The sequence below is a fragment of the Ochotona curzoniae genome, unplaced genomic scaffold (assembly GCF_017591425.1).
Source record: "Ochotona curzoniae isolate NIBS_2020 unplaced genomic scaffold, NIBS_Ocur_1.0 contig_64, whole genome shotgun sequence".
Lineage (NCBI taxonomy): Eukaryota > Metazoa > Chordata > Mammalia > Lagomorpha > Ochotonidae > Ochotona > Ochotona curzoniae.
Window position 1 is genome coordinate 24,291,656 of NW_024466502.1, and position 25,678 is coordinate 24,317,333.

Genomic DNA, 25,678 nt, shown 5'->3' on the forward strand with positions numbered 1-25,678 from the left:
TATATATATATATATACATATAGTTTTTTTAGTTTATTATAGTCTTTCAGAAGAAGTTTTAATAAAGAGATCACTGTCTCATGAGTGAGCAAATTTTCTCATTTTTTAAAAATATTTATTTTTATTATTTTCTCATTGGAAAGGCAGATATACAGAGAGGAGAGACAGAGAGGAAGATCTTCCATCCGATGATGCACTCCCCAAGTGAGCGCAACGGTCGATGCTATGCTGATCCAAAGCCAGGAGCCTCTTCCGGGTCTCCCACGTGGGTGCAGGTTCCCAAAGCTTTGGGCCGTCCTTGACTGCTTTCCCGGGCCACAGGCAGGGAGCGGGAAGGGAAGTGGGGCTGCCGGGATTAGAACCGGCACCCATATGGGATCCCGGGCGTGCAAGGTGAGGATCTTAGCCACTTGCGCTACCGCGCCGGGCCCAATTTTCTCATTCTTTATTAAGTTACTTTCTATGTAAGTTTTTCACTTTTGATGAAGAATCTAAAAATCACTAACAGTTGCTTATTTAATGAACACTACTGACACCACTGTTTTCCGGCATACTAACAGTGATCTGTGCTCCCTCTGTTACTGTGTGGGTATTCCAACAGTGGAGTGTGACTTCATGTTTATCACTTTACATGCAATCCATTGCCATCCTTTATCCATTACCATCCTTGAAAAATCTGGAGTAGGCTTTCCTGAAAGCCCACAAATTTTCACAAGCAGACAAAATGTTCTTTAAAAATGAATGCTAACAGGCCCAGTGTAACAGCCTACCGGCTAAAGTCCTCGCCTTGAACATACCAGGATCCTGTATGGGTGCCGGTTCTAATCCTGGCAGCTCCATTTCCCATTTAGCTCCCAGCCTGTGGCCTGGGAAAGCAGTCGAAGAAGACCCAAAGCCTTAGGATCCTGCATCCACGTGGGAGACCTGAAGGAAGTTCCTGGTCCCAGCTTTGCATCGGCACAGCTCTGGCTGTAGTGGTCACTTGGAGTGTGACTCATTGGACGGAAGATCTTCTTCTCTGTCTCTCCTCCTCTCTGTATATCCGACTTAATAATAAAAATAAATAAATCTTTAAAAAAAAGGAATGCTAAAGAATGTAATGGTTGTTTCATGAGAAGGTATAGACATTCATTTTAAGAGATTTTTAAGCATTTTGACTCTGACTTAACTCTCCTTACAGTATTTTTTTTTTCCTTCTTAAAGAAGACACAGAGTGAGCTATGTGGATATAGTCTGTAACCATGATGACAGTGTTATTGTTTTTAATATGCATAAGCATTAGGACATGGCAGACTTGCCCACAGCCACATAACTAGTGACTATCAGAGCCAGAGGCCGACCCATGATTCTTGGCTCCAATGTCAGTGTCTCCTGGCACAGACAAAGCTACTCATCCAACAAATGAACTGAATCATCTGTCACTCTCTTCATCTGTGTTCCCAACCACAATTCAAATATATTTTGTAGTCATCAAACTTATAAGTAGTTCAGAGGTGGAAATAAAGCCAAACCAAAAAAACCTCAGGTCCTAAAAAGACAAATTTGCTTCTTTTTCAGTATATTCAGTTCACTTTATATACTTTTTTTAAAAACTAAGAAATTACCCTCTTTAAACTGCATAACAGCCAATGAATTAACATTATTGTGAAGATTTAAAAAATTATAAATTTTTAAAAATGGAGCATGGATTACCTAAAGTGCTTCCTTCTTAAGAAATCTACATTAGCAAAGACATGGAAACAATCCAGATGCCCATCCAAAGAGGAGTGGTTGAAGAAACTATGATACATCTACCTCCCATGGAATATTACTCAGCCATTAAAAAGAATGACATTATACCACTTGCAACTAGATGGCCCAACTACAGACAATTATGCTCAGTGAAATAAGTCAATCCCAAACACTCACTCTAATATAAGGAAACCATTGTGCAAATTAGGCTTTTGTATTTTCTTTTCATCATCCATGCACTGGATATTCAGTGGCAAGTTTTTTTTTTTCTTTTTTTACTCCATAGTGCTGTAATTTTGCTGTTATTGTTGTTTTAACTGCATAGCTATTGCTGACCTCATTTTGTGGTTTCTCATTTAAGGAGATGTACAGTGATGGAGTAAGTAACAGAGATGTGAAGATACAATATAGTATGAATCCCTACTTCCAAATCAAAGATGGACTCTCAATAAAAATGTCGAGCATATCTAGACAATGGGATGCCAGACTGTTCAACACTGTCTATACCAGCAATGCACACTTAAATAATAAATTGACTGAATTATATTCCTTATGAAGGACTATGCTATTGTAAAAATATGGGGAAAATTAGTCAGGTGGGAATTTGGGAAAGAGAATCCCAGGCTTTATGATATTGTACCACAGAATTAAAAATTCAAAATAAAAATTGAAAAAAAAAGAAGAAAAGAAATCAAGTGTGGGTCAGAGTTGTGGCATAAGAGATCAAGCCTCTACTTACAGTGTTACCTCCCATATAGGCAAGTTCAAGTCCTGGCTGCTCCATTTCAAATCCAGCTCCCCATAAATTTTTCTGGGTATCAGCTTAAGATGGCCCACATGCTTGGGACCCTGCCACACATAGGAAACCCAGATGAAGCTTCTGGTTACTGGCTCCTGCCTGGCCCAGCCCTGGCCAATGCCACCACTAGGGAAGTGCATCAGCAGGTGGAAATATGCACGTGCACACTCCGTGTGTGAGTGTGTGTGTGTAACTCTGCCTTTCAAATATAAATTTAAATAAGAAAGAAGAAATCAAGTGCTTGGTACATTGTCATAAGCACTTAAGTCTAGCATTATTTTGAAATGCTAGAAAAAAGACAGCATATTTTTTCTCATACCCAAAGCATTTTCTATTTTAAACGCAAAAATGTTGTTATTAAGAAAAATATTATAACCATGTAATTTACCTGAAACTAACAAATCACTATTTCATAGCTACTTGAAGTAATTACTGCTTTCCAAAGAATATAGAAACATAATTAGAAAATAATTACAAAAGGATTGTAGCTGGCTTAGAGATAGGACCTCATGTTCTATGTAAGAGAAATTTATTACTAAGAACATGCTTAGATATAAGGGTAAAAGAACAAAGTATCTGGCACAACCCTGATCATTTATAACTGATTACACATGGGTATTTGCATAATTGTTATTTGTACAAGTTCAAACCTCAATAACTCCACTTTTTCTGTTTTAGTAGTTTTGATTCAGCTCTATTTTTTGATGTCTTGCAAGTATAGATATTCTGGCCAGCATGTTTCTCAGCTAGCTAATCCTCTACCTCCAGGTGCCAGTTTGTGTCCCAGCTGCTCCACTTCTCACCCAGCTCTTTGTTTATGGCCTGGGAAAGTAGTGGAGGGTGACCCAAGTCCTTGGGATCCTATACCCATATGAAAGACCCAGAAGAAGCTCTTGGCTCCTGGCTTTTGGTTGGCTCAGCTGTTTGTATAGCCATTTGGGGAGTGAATCAGCGAAGGGAAGATCTTTCTCTGTCTCTCCTCCTCTCTGTAAATCTGCCTTTCCAATAAGAATAAGTAACGCTTTTTGTTTTTCTTTTAAAGTACAGAAATAGTTACTAGCTGTGTGACCTGGGACAAGGTAGTAACTTCAGTTTTCCCACAAGTAAAATGGGGCAGTATCTATCTCATAACATTGAAAGGACAAGATTTGGGAACATAAACAACTTATGTCGCCTACACCACATATAATGACTTCAGTAAATGGCAACAATCACCATACTAAGATGCCAAACACACTTTCAAAACCTATGTGAATCAGAAAGATGAGAATACTTGGAAACTGGAAAGGCCCTCAAAAAATTCTACTATATTAACATAAATGATGTTTAAAAGCCGCCAAGGCAATTCTGCTTTGGGATACTTTACCATGCAGAAAATCAACCCCAGTCACCTCACAACAACAATCTTTTAGAGTGTGGCTGTCTCATAGAGAAAATACAAATGGGAATAAAAAACACACTAAAGGGCAAAGGACAGGAATAGATATTTTTTGAACAATGAAATTTGGATTTTTTTAAAATTAATTTCAGTATGACACATTAGATTACAGCAAATTTAAAGTTTGAATGTAAAATGACAAAGTGACATTAATGAGATGAATGCAAAGACGCAAACTTTCCTACAGAGCATCCACGTTCAGTTGGCAAAGCAGACAAAATCAAACATGGGCTAGATATCAAAACACACAAAATATCACTGTTCATTCCATGGAAAATCTGTGTAACAGCAAATTTCCTTATTCTGCTAATCTAAGAAAATGGCCATACATTCAGATATTTTTGACAAAATGTTATTTTATTCCCACTAGCTCTACAATTCTACTTGAAAGAGTTTCATTTTAATATAACAGCCTATATGTCTGCACACTACATTAAAGCTATCATTGTTAAGCTCTCGAACCTAATTCCCAGAAATTCTTTCTTCCATAGTTTGAGAGCAGCCTCAAAAGTTCTAATTGAATAAAAGCTAAATAAATAAATAAATAAATAATAAAACACAAAGCAGCAACAATAAAAAAAAAAACCCTTTCAATATTAACATTATCCTTGGTGCTAGAAAGTTTTGGTTTAAAATAAAACAAGTAGAAAAGCATCACTATCCCCAAACATAACCTCAATTCTATTTTTATTGCTGGAGGAATTTTTGGATAGAAGAATTTCATCTTGTCAGATCTGGGTGGGAAAACTAGATGAGTAGTTTAATTATCTCTATTTTTTTTTTTTTTTTTTGTTAAAGATTTATTTTTTATTATTTTTTATTGGAAAGGCGGATATACAGAGAGGAGAGACAGAGAGGAAGATCTTCCATCCGATGATTCACTCCCCAAGTGAGCCGCAACGGGCCGATACTATGCCGATCCGAAGCCAGGAGCCTCTTCCGGGTCTCCCACGCGGGTGCAGGGTCCCAAAGCTTTGGGCCGTCCTCAACTGCTTTCCCAGGCCACAGGCATGGAGCTGGAAGGGAAGCGGGGCTGCCGGGATTAGAACCGGCGCCCATATGGGATCCCGGGCGTGCAAGGCGAGGACTTAACCACTTGCGCCACCGCGCCGGGCCCTATCTCTATTTTTAAAACTGACATGGTAAAAGAACAGAGAGGAAAATCCAAAGGAAGAAAAGGGAAAACCAAGGAGGGAGGCAGAGTAAGGGACGAAAGGAAGGAGGGAAAGAAGGGGAGGGCCTCTAGCCCCGGAGGCATTCACTGTGAGAACCACCACCACCACCTTCACAAGAAGAGAGAGACACTGAGGAACAACGGTTTAAAAATAAAATAAAATCAAGTTGGCCTCAAAAGATTTACTTTTAGTCTCGATGGAATGAAAAAATGAGGTATGGAAAGTAAAGAAAAATAACAATAAAAAGATCAGAAGGCTCCAAGTCATACTTGTTAACAAAGGTGGGTAGATAGCCCAAACTGCAAACCACTTTTCTTCAGTGTTTCACTTACTATTTCCACCTAATCCTTCTAAGATAACGAAGAATACCAAATTTATGTTATATAAGAGCTAAGGCCCTTCCCATTCAAAAAGAAGAAAATAAATAGCTAAGGAGGGAAACTGACATGTGACCACATTTACTTATGTACATTTAAAATATTTTTGCTTTACTAATTTCTGTTGTTTCTTTGTGATTCTAACACAACAAAAACAACTAAAAACTGTACTTCAGAGTAAAACAGAGCAGTTAAACTATAGTTACACATCAAATGAAAGTGAAATTTCAACCCTTTGACTCTTCTGACCATCCACCCTGTACAGACCAGGAAAAAAAAGCTAACCATATTCTGAGGATTTTCTATAACTAAAAATACACATACATTGACACACACATTTTAGTTAGGTTCAGGTGCTTCAGACAGCCGACAGAAGAAAGAAACTATGCAAAAAGTATGCCTGGATTTTAAAATCTTTCCACCAAAATAAGCTAATTTTTAATTCCATTCTCAATTTAGCTTTTTGAAGAAACCTCATAAACACATTTATGACCACATACGTGACATTGTAAATCACCCACTACTTACCCAGTGCTCAAATAAAGCCTTCTTTTACAGACCAATAACACCAACCACTTCATATGATTATTAACTACATTTTTATTTCATGGTTTAAATTCATTTTGTAAACTTATACTAAAGCTCTCTGGAGTATCACCAGCAACCAACACTGGCCAGAACTGAACACTGCTCAGAGCCATCATCTCCAATGAAGAAGGCTCTTTCTACTGTGCTCTGTGTTCATTGCTGCTACTATAGTGCCCAGCACCATAGGGACTCAAACATCTTACAGTCAGCCCTGCATACCTGCAGGTTTCACACCCATTGTTTCAACCAAGTGCAAAGTGAAAACATTAGAAAATTGTTCTTTCCTTAAAGAATACATTATTACTGCTTATATTGCACTTCCATTATATTATTAGGTATTAAAAATAATCTAGAGATGATTTAAAGTCCACAGGAGGATAAGCACAGGTTATGAACGACTACTAAGCCATTTTCTAAGGGACCTGAGCACTGATGAATTTCGGTATCCTTGGGGCTCTTGGCACCAGTTAGCCTCCAAGATTGAAGAAAAATATCTGGCTGATGAAATGAAAAGACAAAAAATTCACATTATGTTACAGGAAATTTCAATATGCTCATTCTTTTGATTCAGAAATCTTAACTACAAGAAACTATCATAAGAATCAGTGATAAGAGCCCAGCCATGTGACACTGCAGGTAAAGCCCCCACCGGTAGTACTGGTACTCAGTCTGGCTCTTATTTATGTCTTAGCTGGTCCACTTTTGGTCTAGCTCCCTGGGAAAAGCAACAAAGGAAGGTCCAAGTTTCTTAGACCTCTGTCACTTAAAAAGGAGACCCAAATGAACCGCCTGGCTTCCACCTGGCTCAGTCCAGTCCATGGCAGCTATCTGGAAGTTAGCCAGGGGTCAGAGAATCGCTCCCTTTTTCTCTCTCCCTCTTTCCATTTTTCAAATACATAAATTAAAAAAAAAAAAAAAAACTTGAATGAGTTCTTGATTAAACAAAGATATTTAATGATGTTGTATTTTGACCTTGAGAAACTCAAGATAATGTACAACAAGAATGAAAAAAATGGAAATTAAACTATGGTTAACTCACATGATAGTATACAGTGATAAAGGCTTAGATATTTTGGTCAAATGGAAAAATGTTCATGATGAAATATGAAGATAAAGTCCTTAAAAGACTTATTTTCTTAACAAAAATGTTGAAAGTAAATCCAAGCGTTCCTGAACTGACCATTGCAATATTCCAACAAATTGAGGTATTCCAATAAGTCCATGAAAAGCTGAAAATGCCATTAACTTGAAAATGGCAAACATTATCATTTGCCAACAGAGAATATTGCATATGGCCTTACCCTCGTGATCACGAGCCTGACTGGAAGCTAAGTTCACTGTCACTTCCCAGCATTGAGAGAACACTCTACTGTATATGGCTAGATCAGGGAATGGTCAAAATCCAAAATACCAAGAATGGTTTTACCAAATGAATATAGCTTTCACACCACATTGGAAAATCGAAAAATTGCTGTTGAGGGCCTGGCAGCGTGGCCTAGCGGCTGAAGTCCTTGCCTTGAATGCACCGGGATCCCATATGGGCGCCAGTTCTAATCCCAGCAGCTCCACTTCCCATCCAGCTCCCTGCTTGTGGCCTGGAAAAGCTTTCGATGACAACCAAAACCTTTGGGACCCTGTACCCGCATGGGAGACCCGGAAGAAGTTCCTGCATCCTGGCTTCGGATCTGCATAGCATCGGCCGTTGCGCTCACTTGAGGAGTGAATCATCGGATGGAAGATCTTCCTCTCTGTCTCTCCTCCTCTCTGTATATCTGACTTTCCAATACATAAATAAATCTTCAAAAAAAATTGCTGTCAAATCATCAGAAGGTATTATAATCCATTATTTATAAATGCCCAAATATTTTTGCTATACTTTTCATACTGGCATATTTATTTTAAAATATTACATTATCCAATCTGCCCCAGCTGTGGGCAACTACCTAAGTTGCCTTGTACCTCAACAAGTGTTATACTGCTAGAAAAAAAAAAGCAGCCACAACTTGGGCATTCTGGGTCTGGTTAATGCCAAATCTGTGTTAACCACAGCAATGTGCCAGTACAGCTGTCTAGTTTTTTTTTTTTTTCTAAAGATATGTGGGGTGAGGCAGAAGGCAGGGAACAGTGGGCTGGGACATGTCACCTTGGCCTCCAGACAGGGGTGGGGAGCTGCAAATTACCTGGGGAAGCAGTCTGGGGGTGTGTTGGAGTAAGGGCTGCTGATGGCATGTTTGACAGGTAAGGGGTGACTTCTGGGGGCTTCCATGGACCAGGCCACTACTGAGGGAGCTAACACAGGGCAGCTTGAAGGGGGAAAACCAGAGGGCATGTTCCAGTCAGGACAAGCACCACCCATGTGGGAGATCTGTGCTGGGCTAAGTAGCATCACCTGAGGCCTGCCAGTGCATGCAAATGCTATGGCTTGCAGGGGTGCGTGTGGGGGTGAAGTACTGGCTGGGCTAGATTGCAGTACCTTTCTGGGAATATCAGGGGAGGGAGTAGCTATTTGCCTTCGAGTGTCACAGCAGGGGGTAAGCCACAGCACTCATCAGAACACAAGAGAACTGAATCAGGAGGCAGATTCTGTAGGAGATTGTGGGCTCACCTTGAATGGAACCACAACACCCACAGGTTTGCACAAGAGCTGGGAGTGGTAACAGGGCAAGCCAGATTGGACCACAGCACTATGACACTTCTGGGAACTAGGGCTGTGAGGAGCCCAGGCCAGGTCAGCCTGCAACACCCATTGTACATGTAAAAGCTGGAATTGAGGGCAGATCACGCCACGCAGGATCATGGCACCCACTGGCACACATTAGGGTCTGGTCCGGGATCTTGGGGAACTTGCCTGCCCCTATTAGGCTGCAGTTACCACTGGTGAGCATAAGGCTGAGGGCAGACAAGGCTGGGCAGAGCTGAAGTACCCTGTGGCATTCATGTAGGGAGGTATGGGGGTGGGGCAGACTGGGTTGGGCCTCGGCTCCCACTGGTGCTCATAAGCACCAGAATAGGTGTGGAATGCACTAGGCTAGACCACAGCACCTGCTGGTTCACATGTGACACAGAGCTGGAGGCAGGTTAGGCCAGGCCAGGCTGCAGCATCCATTGGCATATGTGTAGGCAGGGTCTGAGGGCAGGCCATGCTGGGCTAGTCCATTGTGCTTACTGGCAGGAGTGAGAGCTTGGATGGGGTACAGGACAGGCTGAACTGGGTGACAATACCTGTCAGGCTGGGCTAGGCTGCTGTACCCACTGTTAAGAGCTGGCATGGTGAATGCTGAAACGGGGCAGGCCATGCCAGTTTGGGCTGCAACACCCATCAGTATGCACAAGACCCAGGGCTGGAAGCAAGTCTTGAAGGGGAACTTCAGAGACTCTCCTGCTAGGGCACTGCTTCTACTGGAGAGCATGAGAGCTGGGTCTGGCAGCAGGCTGGCCTTGGCAGGGCTGAAGCCCCTATTAACCAGCATGTGGGCTGGGCCTGGGGCTAGGCCATGCTGTGTTAGGTGTGAATGAGAGCCAGAAAGGATGTGGGCTGGCTGGGTTAGGCTATAGCAAGTTTTGGGACTGGGTACAAATCATATCAGGCTAGACTACAATACCCCGTAGCAAGTACAAGATCCAGAGCTGGGAGTAGGTCTGGTAGTGGAACTATGGACATTCCCCTGCTAGGCTACTGCTCCTGCTGGGAAGCACAAAAACTAGGGCTGGAGGCAGACCAGGCTGGACTAGGGAGCAATACCCATGGTTGTACACGAGAGCAATATGGGACTGGGCTCACACAAAACAGTACCTGCTGGCTCACACAAAAACTGGGGCTGCGACAGGCCTGGTGGGGGTTATTAGATGTCCCCCATTTAGGCTGCAGCACCTGCTGGTATGCTTGAAGACCAGGCCAGTGGCAACCTAAGCTGGGTTAGACTGCAGCACCCACCAGTTTTTGTGAGAGATGAGGCTGGGAGTGGAACTGACCAGGCAGCTGCATTCACCAGTATGTGCATGGCTGGTGCAGGTGAGACTGAACCAGACCCTGTAATAGCTGATACACTTGAGTCAAGTTACTGGGGAATGGAACACCCAGCTCATCTAGGCTAACAGAGAATGTTGAGTTCCTCACCAGAGAATGGAAAGCAGAACAGGTTGGACCACTCTCCTGATTAAGCTTTACAGCAAGTGTCTGGGTCTGTGGATGCACTAAGATGGACTTGGTCACCCAACCGACCTTGGAAACATTTTCCCAACCCTGGAGCAATGAAACCAACAAAGTCTCAGAACTGTCAAAACCACTCAAATTAGCATCCTCAGAATACTCTTCCTACATTGGGGTCTTTAGGACAACATCAAACGACAATCCCCCATCCCCAGGGGCTTACATAGTTTGACAGTAAGGAGCAACCCTCCCCTTCCCCCACTGTGGACACAAGTGGAAAAAAAAAAAAGAACATCTGCCCTACACCTTGCTACATACCCTGACCATCCTCACCCTAATCAGAAGCCCACATGGGAATGTATCTCTCTCAACTATGTAAACAATAAGATGAAATAAAATACTTAAATAAATAAATAATCTGGTCTGGCTTCAAACATGGACAAATTAGAATCTTTCAGAAATTACTTTTAAGATAATTATCAACCAAGCAGATACAGAGCCTGAAAATAAACAAAACAACCTTTTGAATTTCCTGCCCATATTTTCAGTTTCCAATACTGCACCAGTGAGATGTATTCACAATTTTAACACAGACTGAGGAATCATCTCTGAATAGAAAAGCCTTAACATAAGATCTTTTAATCTGCTGTGATCTTTAATGAAAACCCAGACCACATCAGTTTGGAACTTCATAGAATATATTTTTCTACAAGTTATTCTGAAAGGGCTGGTAGGAATGGATGTGTATATTCACTTGTGCATTACTAAGCATGTACTAAGCATGCAGCTCCCCAATTACAGTAATTTCACAATTAGACATATTTTCCACTTTCAACTAGGTTGGGTATAGGGCTGATACACATTAGTGTATTGCCATAGTTTAACTGATGATTATCTTTACGTATCTCCTAAATTTTTCCAACACAGCCCTTCAAAATCAAACCACAAAACCACTAGAGAGGAAAAAATTTCATAAGAAACTGTAAAGCTATCAATTTGCCATTTCTCACTCAGATATTTCCTATTGTGAGCTAGAGTACATATCAGAACTTTAATAGGAACCACTGGTCTTATCAGAGCATTTTGAAATAAGGTTAGCAAAATGTCATTGAAAGTGATTATTTGAAGATTGGGAATAGGAAGAAAACTGGGATTGTAACTGAACTCTTTAGGCTTCCTGATTTCTTTGAAGTTCAAGGCCACTTAGCAGGCATGAGACCCTGGGTAAAGCAGTTAAACCTTTCTGTGTTTTATTTGCTTCATCTATGAAAATGGGATAAATAGCAACATCCATACCTCATGGGCTGATATAGGATTCATGTGGTACATAACACCAATTACTTCATAGTATTATTAAAGAGAAGTAAAACCAGCAGTATTTTCATTCTACTATTTAGAATATAGTACAAAATGGTGGGTAAGCAAGAAGAAAACCAGAGATAAAAAAGAATTCTTTTCAACACTGATAATTTATTTTCCTTATATTCCATTGTTGTTCTTTCTAATCTTAATTTTAAAATGAAAGCAATAACTTTCAGTGTAAATTGATGAATCATAAATAAGGTAAAACTAGCATTCAAATTTCTGTATTTGTCTATGTCAGACAATCATGGTGGGATGGAAGGATGGAGAAAAACATCAAAGTAAACAACTACATTTTATCAGCATATCACAGACCATCTTCTGAGAAGGCTACTGTCATTTCTGTGGCTTAGTCTACAAATCTCAGTGTACGTTAAGACCCTTGCTTCATCTATTCCCATAGAAAGGTTGTGACAGCAGCTGAGATGTCAGCGAGGACTGCTAGTTGACTGTACACTGTATCATTACTGGCTCCTCTTCAACACCCGTGAATGCCAAAGATTTTTTTCTTTGTAGTTCCCCAACTATTCTCTATGAAATTCTCAAGGTTCTAAATACTATTCAAATATGAAAGACTCCATCTATTTATTCCTGAGTTCTAGAAACTTAAATGGATAAACAAAAAAAATCACTCTTAACTCAATATGCTGAAAACTAAACACATCATCTGGGGCGGATGTTCACTGCCTTTAAAACCCAAGCTCCTCTTAATACAGCTTAATTCTGCAAATTTGGCTTCATCTTCTATCCAGAGTCTCAGAAAACAACATTACTGCCTAATATTTATTGAATGCCCATTAAATGCCAGACACTATTCTGAGCAATTTATATAATTACCACATTAATTTTCACAGCATTCCCATTAGGTCAATGCTATGGTCTCAATTTACACTAAGGCAAGTATTGGAGTCAGTGTGCAAGGCAAGCCTACATGCTGGACTTTCATATGTAATTTCTTATAAATGTCTCTGTGTGTCTAGCATTATCCTTGGTATGCACCTGTACACCTTTCTACCTGTCTTTCTACCAGTATACCAGAGGAATGATCACATGTTGGCACAATGAGCAGGTGGTTGTCCAAAAGTCAGGGAAAGCACCTGACTAGAAACCAACCTGCTGGAACCTTGGTCTTGGATTTCCAGCCTCCAAAGCAATAAGAAAATGCTTTTCTGATGTTTAGGGTATTCGATGATATTTTGGTATGGTTGCACAAGCAGACAAACAGAAAAGATGTGGGCATTTGTAAAAACTGACAAAGAGCAACCAAGCTGGAATACAGAGAGCAATGGGGATAATAATATGCCCAAGATTCTGAAGCCCATGGATGGTAGCTTAAGCCTAAAATGAAATGAGCAGAAAAAATAATACTTTGTGCAGGGATTTAAGATGGTTGACTACTTTATTTGTTCTCAGTGAATGGGAGAATATAAAGCCACTATATTTTACCCTAGAGTGAAAGAAGTCATTTCACAAAACAAATAAATCCTTCTAAAGTGTTAACAGTGAACTACAAGATGGCTCTTTAGGTAGTTACACTGCCCAAGTAAGTCCTGAGCTAATTTGCATATTGGCTTTGTGCCAATATGTAAGGAAAAGCTGAGTAATTTGCATGAATAAATGGATCTGACACTATTTCCAGGCCAAAGAGCCTGAGTAAGGGAGTTGAGCAGGGCAAGCCTTAAAAAACTTCATAAAAATGCATTTTATGAGAAAGATATACATGGAATTCAAAAACTTTGTGCACATCATAAATACCTTCTAACACCATTTTCACAATGTGTTAAAGTAGTTTTAAAGCCAACAGAATTCGTTTAGCTAAGGTGTCATCATTTATAAAAGGCATAATTTTATGTGCCACTAAGAAGGGTATAACATATCCCCATTTCAGAATTGTTAAAATGTGGAAAAACATACATTTAAATAGGTGAAAAATGACAGGAAAATAAGTATCTAGAGTGTAAGCATCTGGAGAGATCACACATTAGAAGGAAAAAAATAACCCTTCCAGACCTGATGATCCGGGACTGCTCTACAAAGGTCACATTTTAGGTCAACGTCAAAGGTGGAAACAAACAGAGTGGGTGCTGGGTCTGTGAGCTGCAGGCATCGGGGGTTCCAGTGGGGGCCTGGGTCTCCTGGCCCAGGTCCTGGGCCCAGCTGTGTGTTGGGTGCTGGATCCGTGAGCCCCAGGGGTAGGGAACCCAGAAGAGTCTGGGTCTCCTGGTCCAGGTCATCAAGTCTGCCTGCATAGTGAATCGGGCTCAGGTCCATGAGCCCAGTTAGGAGAACTGGTCTTCCTCAGTGTAGAGGATGGAGTGCTGGACGGCAGACCATGGTGTACACGGAGGACATGGAAGCTTACTGGGGCCTGCAGAGGACATCTGGTACCATAGTAGAAAATGGAGAACAGAACATACAGACAACTACCCCAGCCAAACGATGACAGCAAATATCTGGACGACTGAAGATTATAAGGTTGAAGGTGTCAACCAATGGACATAGGAGGGGATTCCTCATCCATTGATCAGCGAGACTGACAGTATTTTGAAACTATGGCATTGCACCTGGGCAGAACCTTCGGAACATGTGCCATTGTGACCTTGGGTTAATATTGGGTGGCCTTTCCCCATCCTTGGGCACTGGGATGGTAGGGAGGCTGAGTATGGCCCATCCTCTTATCTCTCCCCTTCCCCCAGAAATGGAAAGAAGAAATAGAAAGCTTGGAAACAATAATCACACCCACTTCTCGCTAACCCTAGATCCTCCCTGAGACTATGTAAATATCATCTAAAATTTAAAAATTAAAGTAAAAAAAAATTAAAAAGAAATAAAAATGAAGAGGGAACTATAAGTATAGCAATATTAGAACAAGACTTGGGGATAAGTGTTTTTGGCACAGTGGCTTAAACAGCTGCCAGAGATGGTGAATCCTGTATCGGCACCTATTCATGTCCTGGCTCCTCTATTATCAATCCAGCTTCCTACTAATGCACCTGGGAAGGCAGTGGAGAATGGCTCAATACTTGGGTTCCTACCATCCATACAACAGATCCCGACACAGCCCAAGCTGTTGGCTTTGGCCTGATCCAGCCCCAGCTTTGCAGTCTCCGGGTGGAGTGAACCAACAACCGGATGGAAGATCTCTTGCTCTTTCTCATTTCTCCCTCTCTCTCTTTATCTGCTTATTTGTTTATCTGCTTTTCAGATAAACAAATAGATCCTAAAACAAAAGAAGAAACCCAAGAGAGGAACATTTAAAGATAAACAGTGTTAAAAAGTTAGGCATCCTGGGCCCAGGGCAGTAGCCTAGAGGTTAAAGTTCTCATTTTGCATGTGCCAGGATCCCACATGGCTGTCGGTTTGTGTCCCAGCTGCACCACTTCCTTTCCAGCTCCATGCTTGTCGCTTGGAAAAGCAGCAGAGGACTGCCGAAAGACTTGGGATCCTGCATCCATGTGGGAGACCCGAAGAAGCTCCTGGCTTCAGATTGGCTCGGCTTCAGATATTGGGGACCCTTGGGGAGTGAACCAGCAGACAGCAGATCTTTCTCTCTGTCTCTCCTCATTGTAAACTTGACTTTCCAATACAAATAAATATTTTTTTTAAAAAAAAGGCATCTTAAATGCAGCTGGTTTAAAGGAACTGAAATTGATTGCAAAGGTTTGAGAAAGTGATCTTGGACACTTTTTTCAACTCAATACATTTCAGTGTCATTTTAATATACATTTAAAATGGCTTACTTGTGATGTTCCACTGTGTAAAAAAGAGTAGGAAAGACTAATTCTCATTACAGTATAGTTTGAAAAGGTCAGAAAATTCTAACTCCACCTCCATACCATCTTGAGAATCAGTGCTTTATGCAGTAGAGAAAGATCAGAAAAAAATTGAAATAGACAACTGATTCAAGTTGCATTTCAGCAAAGATGAAGAATTCCAACAGATCTGCATGAAAATGAATGAGAATTAGAAGAAATATTCAAAGGTTAGGGATTTTGGCCCAGTGGATGAAGCTGTACCTGGCACTGCTAGCATCCCATAATGAAGTGCCAACTCCAAGCTCAGGTCAACAGTTATTTGCCTGTCTGTGTCTGTGTGACTCCACCTTTCAAGAAAATGAGAATAATCGTTTAAAAATAGGCATTCAAAAAAGAGTAAAGATCAAGAATTTGCCTATGAGGCATACCTTTCAAATGAGGAGTTAAAACAAATCTGCATTAGTGATAACATCGAAAATGTATCACTACTGGGACAGGAAGACAAAGGAAAAAGTCTAAGATGGACAATAAAGTCCAACAATGACAAACGCATTCTGAAGTATCAGTACATCATCCAGGTGATGTCAAACAGGTGTCTCAGATGTAGAGGAGTGCAGGGCTAGAAAAGCAGATGTGACCACCCTCCAGGAAGAAGTAGTTGAAGGCCCAGTTTGGATGAGGTTTGGTATGGTAAACTTTTTTTTTAGTGACTACATAGTAAAGCACTCCTGTATCTAATTAATCAATTTTGAAATTTGAGAAGCAGAGAAAAAGAAAGAGAAGGGGAGAAGGTACTTTCATTTGCTGATTCACTCCCTCAAAGGGCTGAGGCCTAAGCCAGGAGCCTGGAACGTAGGTTTACCCCATAGATGGCCAAGAACTCAATTACTTGAGCTGTCATCACTGCTTTTCAGGGTCTGCATTAGCAGGAAGCTGGAATTAAGAATCAGAACCAGAGTCAGAAATGAAACCCAGCTGCTCTAATGTGGGACACCGGTGTCTTAACTGCCTTCTCATCACTAATTAAACCTACACATCTGCAGCTATCCATGAGCATGAATTTTAACGCCTACAAATTTGCAAACTGAAAAGGTAAATCATCATGGAAGATTCACAGCCTGCTCAGGATTACAGAAAACAATACAAAAGGCAAAGCATTCAATTCATTTCCATGCTGGGACTAGGGATATTTAGACATGACACTTGCATGTATGCACAGATATAGCAAAAGGCAACAATACATACCTTTCAAAGCAGAATCAAAAGGAAACCAGGAAAGTATAATATAACTATAGGAAGACTAATATTTTAATTCCTAAATGATTTTAGTGTAACATTCACAGTTACCCTGCTTAATCCAATAGCCATAGGGCGATGTGGCACAGCCAGTTAAGCTGCCACCCACAATGCCAACATCTCATATGAGCACTGGTTCAAGACTCAGCTGCTCCACTTTCAATCCAACTGCTTCCTAATACGCTTGGGAAAGCAACTGGAAAAATGGCTCAAGTCCTTTAGATCCCTGATGCCAACATGGGAGTCCCAGATGGAGTTCTGGACGTCTGGATTCAGCCTGACTCAATCCTGGCTATTGAAGCAATTTGGGGAGTGAAACAGCAGATGGATGATCTCTCTCTGTCTTCCCTTTCTCTGCAACTATGATTTTAAAATAAAATAAATGTTTTTAAAACTTAAAGGAAAAACTGCAGTTACATCATAATATAAAATGGTTTTCTCAAAAAAATTTTAAAGATAATGAGAATATTTTAAGGTATAATGTCATTTTATATATGCTAATATGTGGTTTCAACTCACATATAAGAAAGAAGTCTACAGTTGTCCAGTATTAACACCTAAATATGTGATAAATACAAACAGTTTTAACCAGAGTCTACTCATTTTGACACCATTCCCCAAGAGTAGGACAGTGTAAACTGGAAAGAAGGAAAGAAAGAAAAAATGGAGGGAGGGAATGAGAGAAACTGACAGGATGAAATAAACAGGCAACAGAGGTGACTCAGCTGAACTGGCCAACAAGAGATGATAAAGATTATCCAACAAAGAAAATGATGTGTTTTTGCCGGAAGCTGAGCATATTAGTCACACGGGCTATCTAACTGCACAGCCATGCAAATATGGTCCTTAAACTATTTTGAAGTCACAAGAATTTGATAGGGAAGACTCAGGCTACCTGTTTGTCAAAACCAACAACGTATCAAAGCCAACGTCTACTGTCTACAGTGAGCCGACAGACATCAAGCTGCATAAGAACTTGTCAGATGTGCTCTTTTGCAGCTGTTTGTGCATAAGCAAATTCTCCCAAAGGAAGAAAAAAAAGGCCAAATAAATTTCTAAGACTACATGGCCTAACATTATAGTTAAACATACACATAGAAGAAAAATTTTGCAATACCTCTGTCTGACCTTCATGGGCACTGGTCTCATGAGTGACACGAATGGCCTGTAAAAAAAGAATACAAGGCATTTATAGAAAGCTACCATGTCCAACTTTTGAAATGAAAACAACAAAGCTTAAAACCTAAAATCTTATAAAGAAACAACACTTTCAAAGAGTTCGATACTGGATATTTCAGGATGCTGTCTGGATAAAGCAGATGAACTGCCCTACTTTCTAACCCACAGCTCTCTGATGACATAAATATCTATTTGTAATGTCCTGGAGACAAGGAAGGGTCATGTAATTTCCCTAACGGTTAGAAACTGCTAACACATAAGGCTTCATCCACCTGAGACTGGAACATAGCGAGCACCTCACAGAGAGAAGTAGTTTATTTCATCTGACTTTCAGGGCTCCAGGTTCCTCTGCAGCTCCAGCAGTATTTATGCCCAACCAGGCAACTTCAATCAGCAGTTTAGGAGCAAGAGCCTGCACTTGTTGGAACCTAGTAACTTTGGCTTGCTAAACTTTAAAAAAAAAAAAAATGAATCTTATGATTCCTTCTATTAGCAAAGATGCAGAGTCCAGGTGAAGTGCAACCTTTATGAACGGGACGTTGGCAATGTGTATCAAAGCCTTAAACACATGCAAACTCGTATGATCCAGCAATTTCTCTTCTGGAGCCTATCCATTCACATATAATTAGACATTATAGAATTATGGATATTCGTAGATTTAGTTACAATGATGTATCTTGGAGGGATTTTTTTTTAAATAGTGAAAAAGAGGAAACTTAAATTTCAACAATATTTTATTAAATAAGACACTATTCAAAGGAAAGCTATGCAGTCATTATATAAGGTCACATGTATACTTACTGGCATGCAATAATTTATGGTAAGTTGGGTGAAAAAAAAGCTATAAACCAAAATTATAGTGTGATCAAGTTTTTATTTTCAAAAATTTGTGTATTTATATTCTTGTAAAAATCATTAACGGTAGCCATTTCTCACTGATGGGATTACTGGGGATTTGCACACTGTTTACATAAATCCCCAGGTATTCTAAAGAAAAAGTAATTCAAAATAAAGCATGTTAGCATGCTAACTAAGACCTAATCAAATGATTTAATGGGTACAACTGCACATGCCATTATTTTAGCCAAGGAATTTGTAATTACACTGTTAGTCTCAAAAAATTTAAAATATACTTAATGTTATTTAAAGAAGCCTTCACAAAGTTAACTTCAAAAATACTAGATTTTAAGGAACTATTGTAAAACACTGTTATGAAGGTAAATATTTATTATATAGCCTAGCATTTCACTAAAAATCAGCTAGAGAATGGTCTAATGTCTACCTTCGGATTTTTGTTTTATCCTTTCGTTTCAGTCTAGTTCCAAGTTCCCAGTGAAAGACACATTAAGTCATTGCTAGGCATATGTTTATTAAAGAAATAGAATGGTAATTAACACTTAAGCATAAGATATGTTATTAATTTATAAGTCTTAATTGCTTTAGTTTGCTCCTTTAGCTTTGGGTATAGAAAAGTTGCAATTTATCAATATTTGTGGCTATTTCGGCTATTTCAGATAGTTAAATGAACAGTACAAAAAGTCTGAATAAATAAAATCCATAATGACTCAAAATTGGCTTCATGACAAGCTCCCTAACAGAATCTGCAATTCCACAATATTTTGCCCAGATTCAAGAGGATGAAAGAACGGAGGTACCGACGTCATAGTTCTCCAAGTATCTGGCTCGTTCTTCAGGGCTCATTGACACAGACTCTTCCAGGAATTTTTTCAAGGTCGATCCAGATTCTGAGAACATCAAAGATGACAAAATTGAAAAAGCTTGATATAATAGAAACTAATTTATGGAAATACTAATCATGTTTTAAGTAAAATTTCTGCATTTGCAGATAAGGGATAAAAGAACGTTGGGATAAATGCCAGAACTCAAACCAGTGGGTTCATCTGCTGTTTATCAACATACAGGAATATGGGGAGAACCCGCACATATGCTACAATTTGAAAGAATTACAGCACCCCCTAGTGTTCATTCATATTAACTTATCATTAGGATATAAAATAACAATAATGAAGCTATTTACCAAAGTGCATCTTGTCTTTATTGTTTGCAATAGCATGGATTAATCCAATTGTTCCACAAGCATTGCTGATGGTTTGCTTCATGAAATATACTGACGATGTCACATCCTGTCCCTGAGATTTTATTTTTTCTTCTTCTTCTGTTCTGAATACTTCATACTATTAAAAAAAAAAAAAAGTCAGTAGTCTACATGTAAAAAGTGACATGAACAGGACTCCAGGATGGCTGGAGTGTTTGGGGAGCAGCTCCTGAGACGCTGCTTGGGACACCAGCAGCCCACACTGGCGTGCCCAGGTTTGAGGGCCAGCTTTGCTACAATTCCAGCCTCTTGCTAACGTGCACCAGGGGAAGCACCTGGTGATGGCTCAAATCCTTGGACTCCTACTATCCCCATGGGAGAGCTAGATGGAGGTCACTGCTTCTGGCTTTGGCCTGGCCCAGCTGAGCTTGTTGTGGACGTTCGAGGAGTGAACCAGGAAAAAAAAAAAATTCTCTGTCTCTGCCTGTCTCTGTTTCTGAACTAAATACAAAAAGGACTCAAGGTGGGCATTTGGCCTAACAACTCATGTTCCCACGTAGCCAGCTCTGTCTCCTCACTCTAGCTTCCATTAGCGCATGCCCTGGAAGGCAATGGCATTGGCTCAAGCAATTGGTTGCTATCACACATGTAAGAGACAACAGATGATGAAACCTTTAAAACAGAAAAGATTTAAGTATGTAAATGAATTAATCTATCACCTACCAGACTGACAAGACACTTGAAAAAGAATAGTAATACCAGTGATGGTAAGGATTTGGGTGAATATGCATTCTACTGCATTGTTACTGAAAATATACAAACGGGGGCAGGCGCCATGGAATAGTGGATAGTTTCCACCTGCAGTGTCATCCAACACGGTGACAGTGTGAGTTCCAGCTGCTCAATTTCCATTTCAGCTCCACATTAATGCACCTGGACAAGCAGCAGAGGATGGCCCAGGGAGACCAAATGGCAGATCCAGAAGAAGCTCCTGGCTCTTGGCTCTGGAACATCCCAGCTCTTGGCCTTTGCAACTATTTGGGAAATGAACCAGCGGATGGAATCTCTCTCTCAAACTTTTGTGCGCTCTCTTTCTCTCTCTTTCTGGCATTCCCTACATAACACTGCCTTTCAAATAAATAAATACTAGTCTTCAAAAGAAAAAAATAGAAATAAACAACCATGTTAGGGAACATGCAACATGGAATGTAAGCATTCACGCAACATGCAATGTAAGCATTCCAAATGTTTGCATCCCTAACAACAATTTCCTTTATAGCAGCTGAAGACAATCTTAAAAATGTGCAAATATATATATGTTTAAATGGATATGTTAAAATGCTCATTAACAGTGGAATTCAAAGACAAAAGAACTGAAATCCATGCAGTTTTTTCATAATATACATTTTCTCCACATATGTGCAATTTCACAATGTTTTACACTAAAATAAGATTAGCTTTGAATTCCGTTTGTCCAAGAATTGTCTGAAGTACTGTCACTTAGTTCTAAGAACATAAATCATAAAGAGTTATCAGTGGAGATTTGGCTAATATGTGTCTCTGGAACATAATAAGAATATTATAAACCATTTTAGGAAAAATAAAGCAGCTCTACATTTTCTGATGTAGGAATCTGTAACATAATCATGAGAGTTTATAAGTTATTTATTCGATTCCCATTTACGTTTTTAAAATATTTACACGATGAAGTTTGAAAGGATACACAAAAATCTAATCATTATTGGGCTAAGTGATAACTAAAGGACTTGCATTTCCTAATTTTCACATTTCTAGGTGACTTATGGTGAAAATATTTTCCTTTTAATAAAGAGTACTATACTAATAAAATTTACACTATATTGAAAATCTTACTATACTTGTAACACTCCTCATTATTTATGATAATTGGTCATAGAAGCAATTTGGTGTAACAACGTCAAAAGTGAGGCCACTACAGTGACTGCCTGCATCCATGCCCTGCCTCTATTATTAGCTGAGCGACTGTGGCAAGCTATTGAATCTCTCTATAGCTCAGCTTCATAACTGTAAACGTGGGGATAAAAATAATAAAGAGGTTAAGAAAATATGCAAGGAGAGTATAACTTCTGTTGATTTTTTTCCCATAATTTTCAAATTCCAGCAGAGGTCAGCAGACCACAACCCACTGCCTATTTACAAAAACAGAATAGCATTTATGTATTGTCTACATCTGCCTTCAAGGCCAAGTTCAACAGCTGCAACAAAGGCTCTGAGGCCTACAAAACCAAAAGTATTTCTGTTAAATCCTTAGAAACAAGAAAATAAATGATGTCTAGAGAAAACAGAGATTTAGAAAACAATGAATAGTCTATGAACATGATTCTAAATCAAGTTTTTCAATAGTGTTTTCACAGTAAGCCAACATGAATTAATTCACATAAATAAGAGTATGATCTAATACTGAATAATCCAAAAAAAAAATTTCTGTTAAATATCTATGGACATTCCAAGTAATAAGTAATAAAGAAGTACCATTTATTTGATGAAATACAGTGATGGACTATGTAATAACATTTTGGTCAACAACAGACCACGAATAACATAGTGACCCCCTTCACACTGTGATGGAGGGGCCAATGTTGTGCCACAGCATGTTAAATCGCCGCTTGTGATGCCAGCATGCCTGATCCCAGTGCTGCTCCAATTCTGACCCAGCTCTGGCTGATGCACTGGAGTGGGGGGGGGGGAGGGGTAGCAGAAAATGTCCCACATGTTTGGGCCTCTGTCCCCGAGGGAGAACGACGGAATTCCTGACTCCTGTCTTTGGCTTGGTCTAGCGTCAGCTATCGTGGCCATTTAGGGAGGAAATCAGTGAATGGAACATCTCTCTCTTTCTCTCTCTCGCTCTGTCTCTCTCATTCTTATTCCCTTTTCCATTGTTAATAAACCTTAAAAAGTATATTGTAATTAAGCTGAAAAATTCTTTACATATAGTGATTTCACAGGTAGTATAATATCACAGACACAATATATTATCCATGTGTTCATGATGATGATGGTGCAAACAAATCTACTGCACTGTCAGTCACATAAAAGCACATCACATACAATTATGTATAATACACAACACTTAGTAATGATAATAAATGATTATGCTTCTGGTTAATGTATTTACTATGCTATACTTTGTTCATTTTAGAGTGTACTCCTTCTTCTTATAAAGTCACTCACAGTGCTCCTACAGCTCATGTTTACCAAGTCTCGTGACTACATCAAGAGGCTGGTCTGGTGCTTGACCAATGCCACCATGTCAGTGTTAAGCACACTCTGTCACGTCCACACAATGAAATCAGCTGTTGACACACCCCGGAACACATCCTCATCGTCAAGCACACATGACCGCTGCTGGTTCTGCAGAACCCTCAAGCAGAAGGAAGAAAATGTTCAATGTGATTTATTTTATATTGAACTAGGACTCATTAGTTAGGATACATAAAAATGATCCCCAAGTATTCATAATATCGAGCAAAGCGCAATTTTTCACTTGTGAGATTTGGCTCTGTTTATTTCTGAAAAAGATGACCTGAATCTGTACAAACCACAAATATCTCATTTTTCCATATCTGTCCCTGCATATGCTTCTTCATTTTTTATAGATACCAAATTCCTAACATTTCTAAATTTAAATATAAAATCAGAAGGACATTATATTCAACAATTATTTTATAATATATTTAAAAGTTGTGACTTTACTACATGTAACATTATTTTAGAAGAAAGGACCAAAGTATGGAGTATTCTGGTACTTAAAAATTTTTAAAGCATATAATCAAAATATATTAAATGTCCCATCAATACAGTTACAACAAATCAATCACATTTTATGAAAGAACATTAACCTAGTGTTATGTCTAACCTAGTGCTATTTTGTCATTCTATAAATGTAAACTTATAGATTCTAAATACAAATTAAATACAAATTCTAAATATCACTTCTTGAACAAGACATTGCTAAGATTTCCTTCTTGGTTAGATTGCCTGGTTTTATACAAGAGGAGTGGCCATTTGTTCTTAAAGACTACACAGTTATGTTTTTAAAAAGATTTATTTATTTGTTTATTTATTTATTTATTTATATGGATATCAGAGTAACAGAAAGAGAGACAAAAAGAGTGGGTGAGGAAGAGGTTGAACTCTCCCAGCCTTAGCTAACTCTTCAAATGGCCGCAAAGCCTAGGCTGGGTCAGATGGGAGCCAGAAGTCAAGCATTCCATTCTGCTCTCCCACGAGGATGGCAGAGACCCAAGTATGTGGACTAGCCTCCACTGCCTTCCCAGGCATATTAGCATAAAGTGGGATCTGAGGTGCACCAGTCAAGATGCAAACTGGCACTCGATATGGGAAGTGGGCTTCTGAAGAGATGGTTTATCCCATAACACCACAATACCCACCCCAAATGCTGTACTTTTAATTAAACAATGAAAGCACTTTTTTATTTACCAGCAATTTTACATCTTAATTAGCAGTTACCTTTTCTGTAATAGGGAAGAGAAGTAACACGGCACAGACTGGTCTTGGTACCATGCTAAGAAGTTCAGGATCCATTCCATATACGTCAACAAATTGCCAATTAGGATGCAGACCTAATTGCTTGAGAAACTAGTAAAAGAAAAAAAATGAAAAATTAACTCATAAATTTTAAAAAAAACAGCCTAGTGTTAACAAGAAAATGACCAACAAGGATGCACTATGTGTCTAACAAATATAAGGAGACTCAATACAAATAACACAGTTGTTCAGTAAGAGCTCAAGCAGTGCTTGCCTCGGCGGCACACACTGCACAGGCTGCATCAAAGCGTCAGCTTGTGCTCCAAGGTACATGGGATCTTTGGTTGTCAATTATAACTTAGGAAGGCTGGGACAGAGTAAAATAAATGCAACATAGCAGGTAGAAAAAGAGAGCAACTTATTTATATCATGTAACAGACACTGAAAATTCATAGCCCATGAAACAAAAATCCCCTTTTCTAAAGGTATTACTTTGGGAATCAATGTACCATGCCAGGACATTACCAAAACGAAGAAGTTGGCTTCATTGATACGTAAAACTTTTTGTCAGAACTTTATACTTAAAATGTTCGCAGTTCCTGCAAATTATTATTTCAAAAGATCAACACAGTTTATCCTATTTATCAAAAATGATGCCTGAGGGTTTAAAACAACTGAGAATTATACCAATGAGCAAAAAACAGAATAAGTCAAAAAAAAAAAAGTCACAGTAAGTGACCGTAAATCAGGTAACACAGGTGTGAACACCACAACTTATTGATGTTGGAAGTAAAATACTGGCTTCCTTATCACTACACAATGAAATCAGAGTAAATAACAAATTATTACAGTATTTTAAAACTGCATAAATTCATTGGAAAATAAGACATAAGACCTTAACCTATCATACAAAGAAAAAAAAATCTCAATTTTACCAATTCTTAACAATTGTCTGTAATGAAAGAAGTTAATGATTTTTAAAAGTAAATTGTTACACATAAATGATAGGAAAACCAAAGGAAACAAACATATATTAAAAATAGTCCATTGAGGTGAATGTTGAGGCTTAGCGAGTTAAGACACCATTTGGGATGCCTCCATATCACAGTAGTGTGCTGGTTCAAGTCCCAGCTAATGCACTTCTCATCCAGTTTCCTATTAATACATCTTGAGAGGCTGCAGTGAATGACTCAAGAACTTTGGTCCCCGGCACCCAAACTGGAGACCTGGATTTAGTATTAGGCT

At 39.3% G+C, this 25,678-nt stretch overlaps 1 protein-coding gene across 1 annotated transcript in view; it reads right to left on the minus strand.

Moving 5' to 3' along the window:
* The window catches only part of UCHL3 (ubiquitin C-terminal hydrolase L3), a 54,085-nt gene that overhangs the window by 18,786 nt on the left and 9,621 nt on the right, over positions 1-25,678 (minus strand). Inside the window, exons 3-6 of the mRNA XM_040991282.1 lie at positions 24,416-24,544; positions 19,889-20,045; positions 19,510-19,595; positions 17,789-17,836 (exon numbers count right to left, since the gene is read on the minus strand). Of these exons, the coding sequence (XP_040847216.1) occupies positions 17,789-17,836; positions 19,510-19,595; positions 19,889-20,045; positions 24,416-24,544 (420 nt within the window). The remainder of the gene's footprint in view (positions 1-17,788; positions 17,837-19,509; positions 19,596-19,888; positions 20,046-24,415; positions 24,545-25,678) is intronic.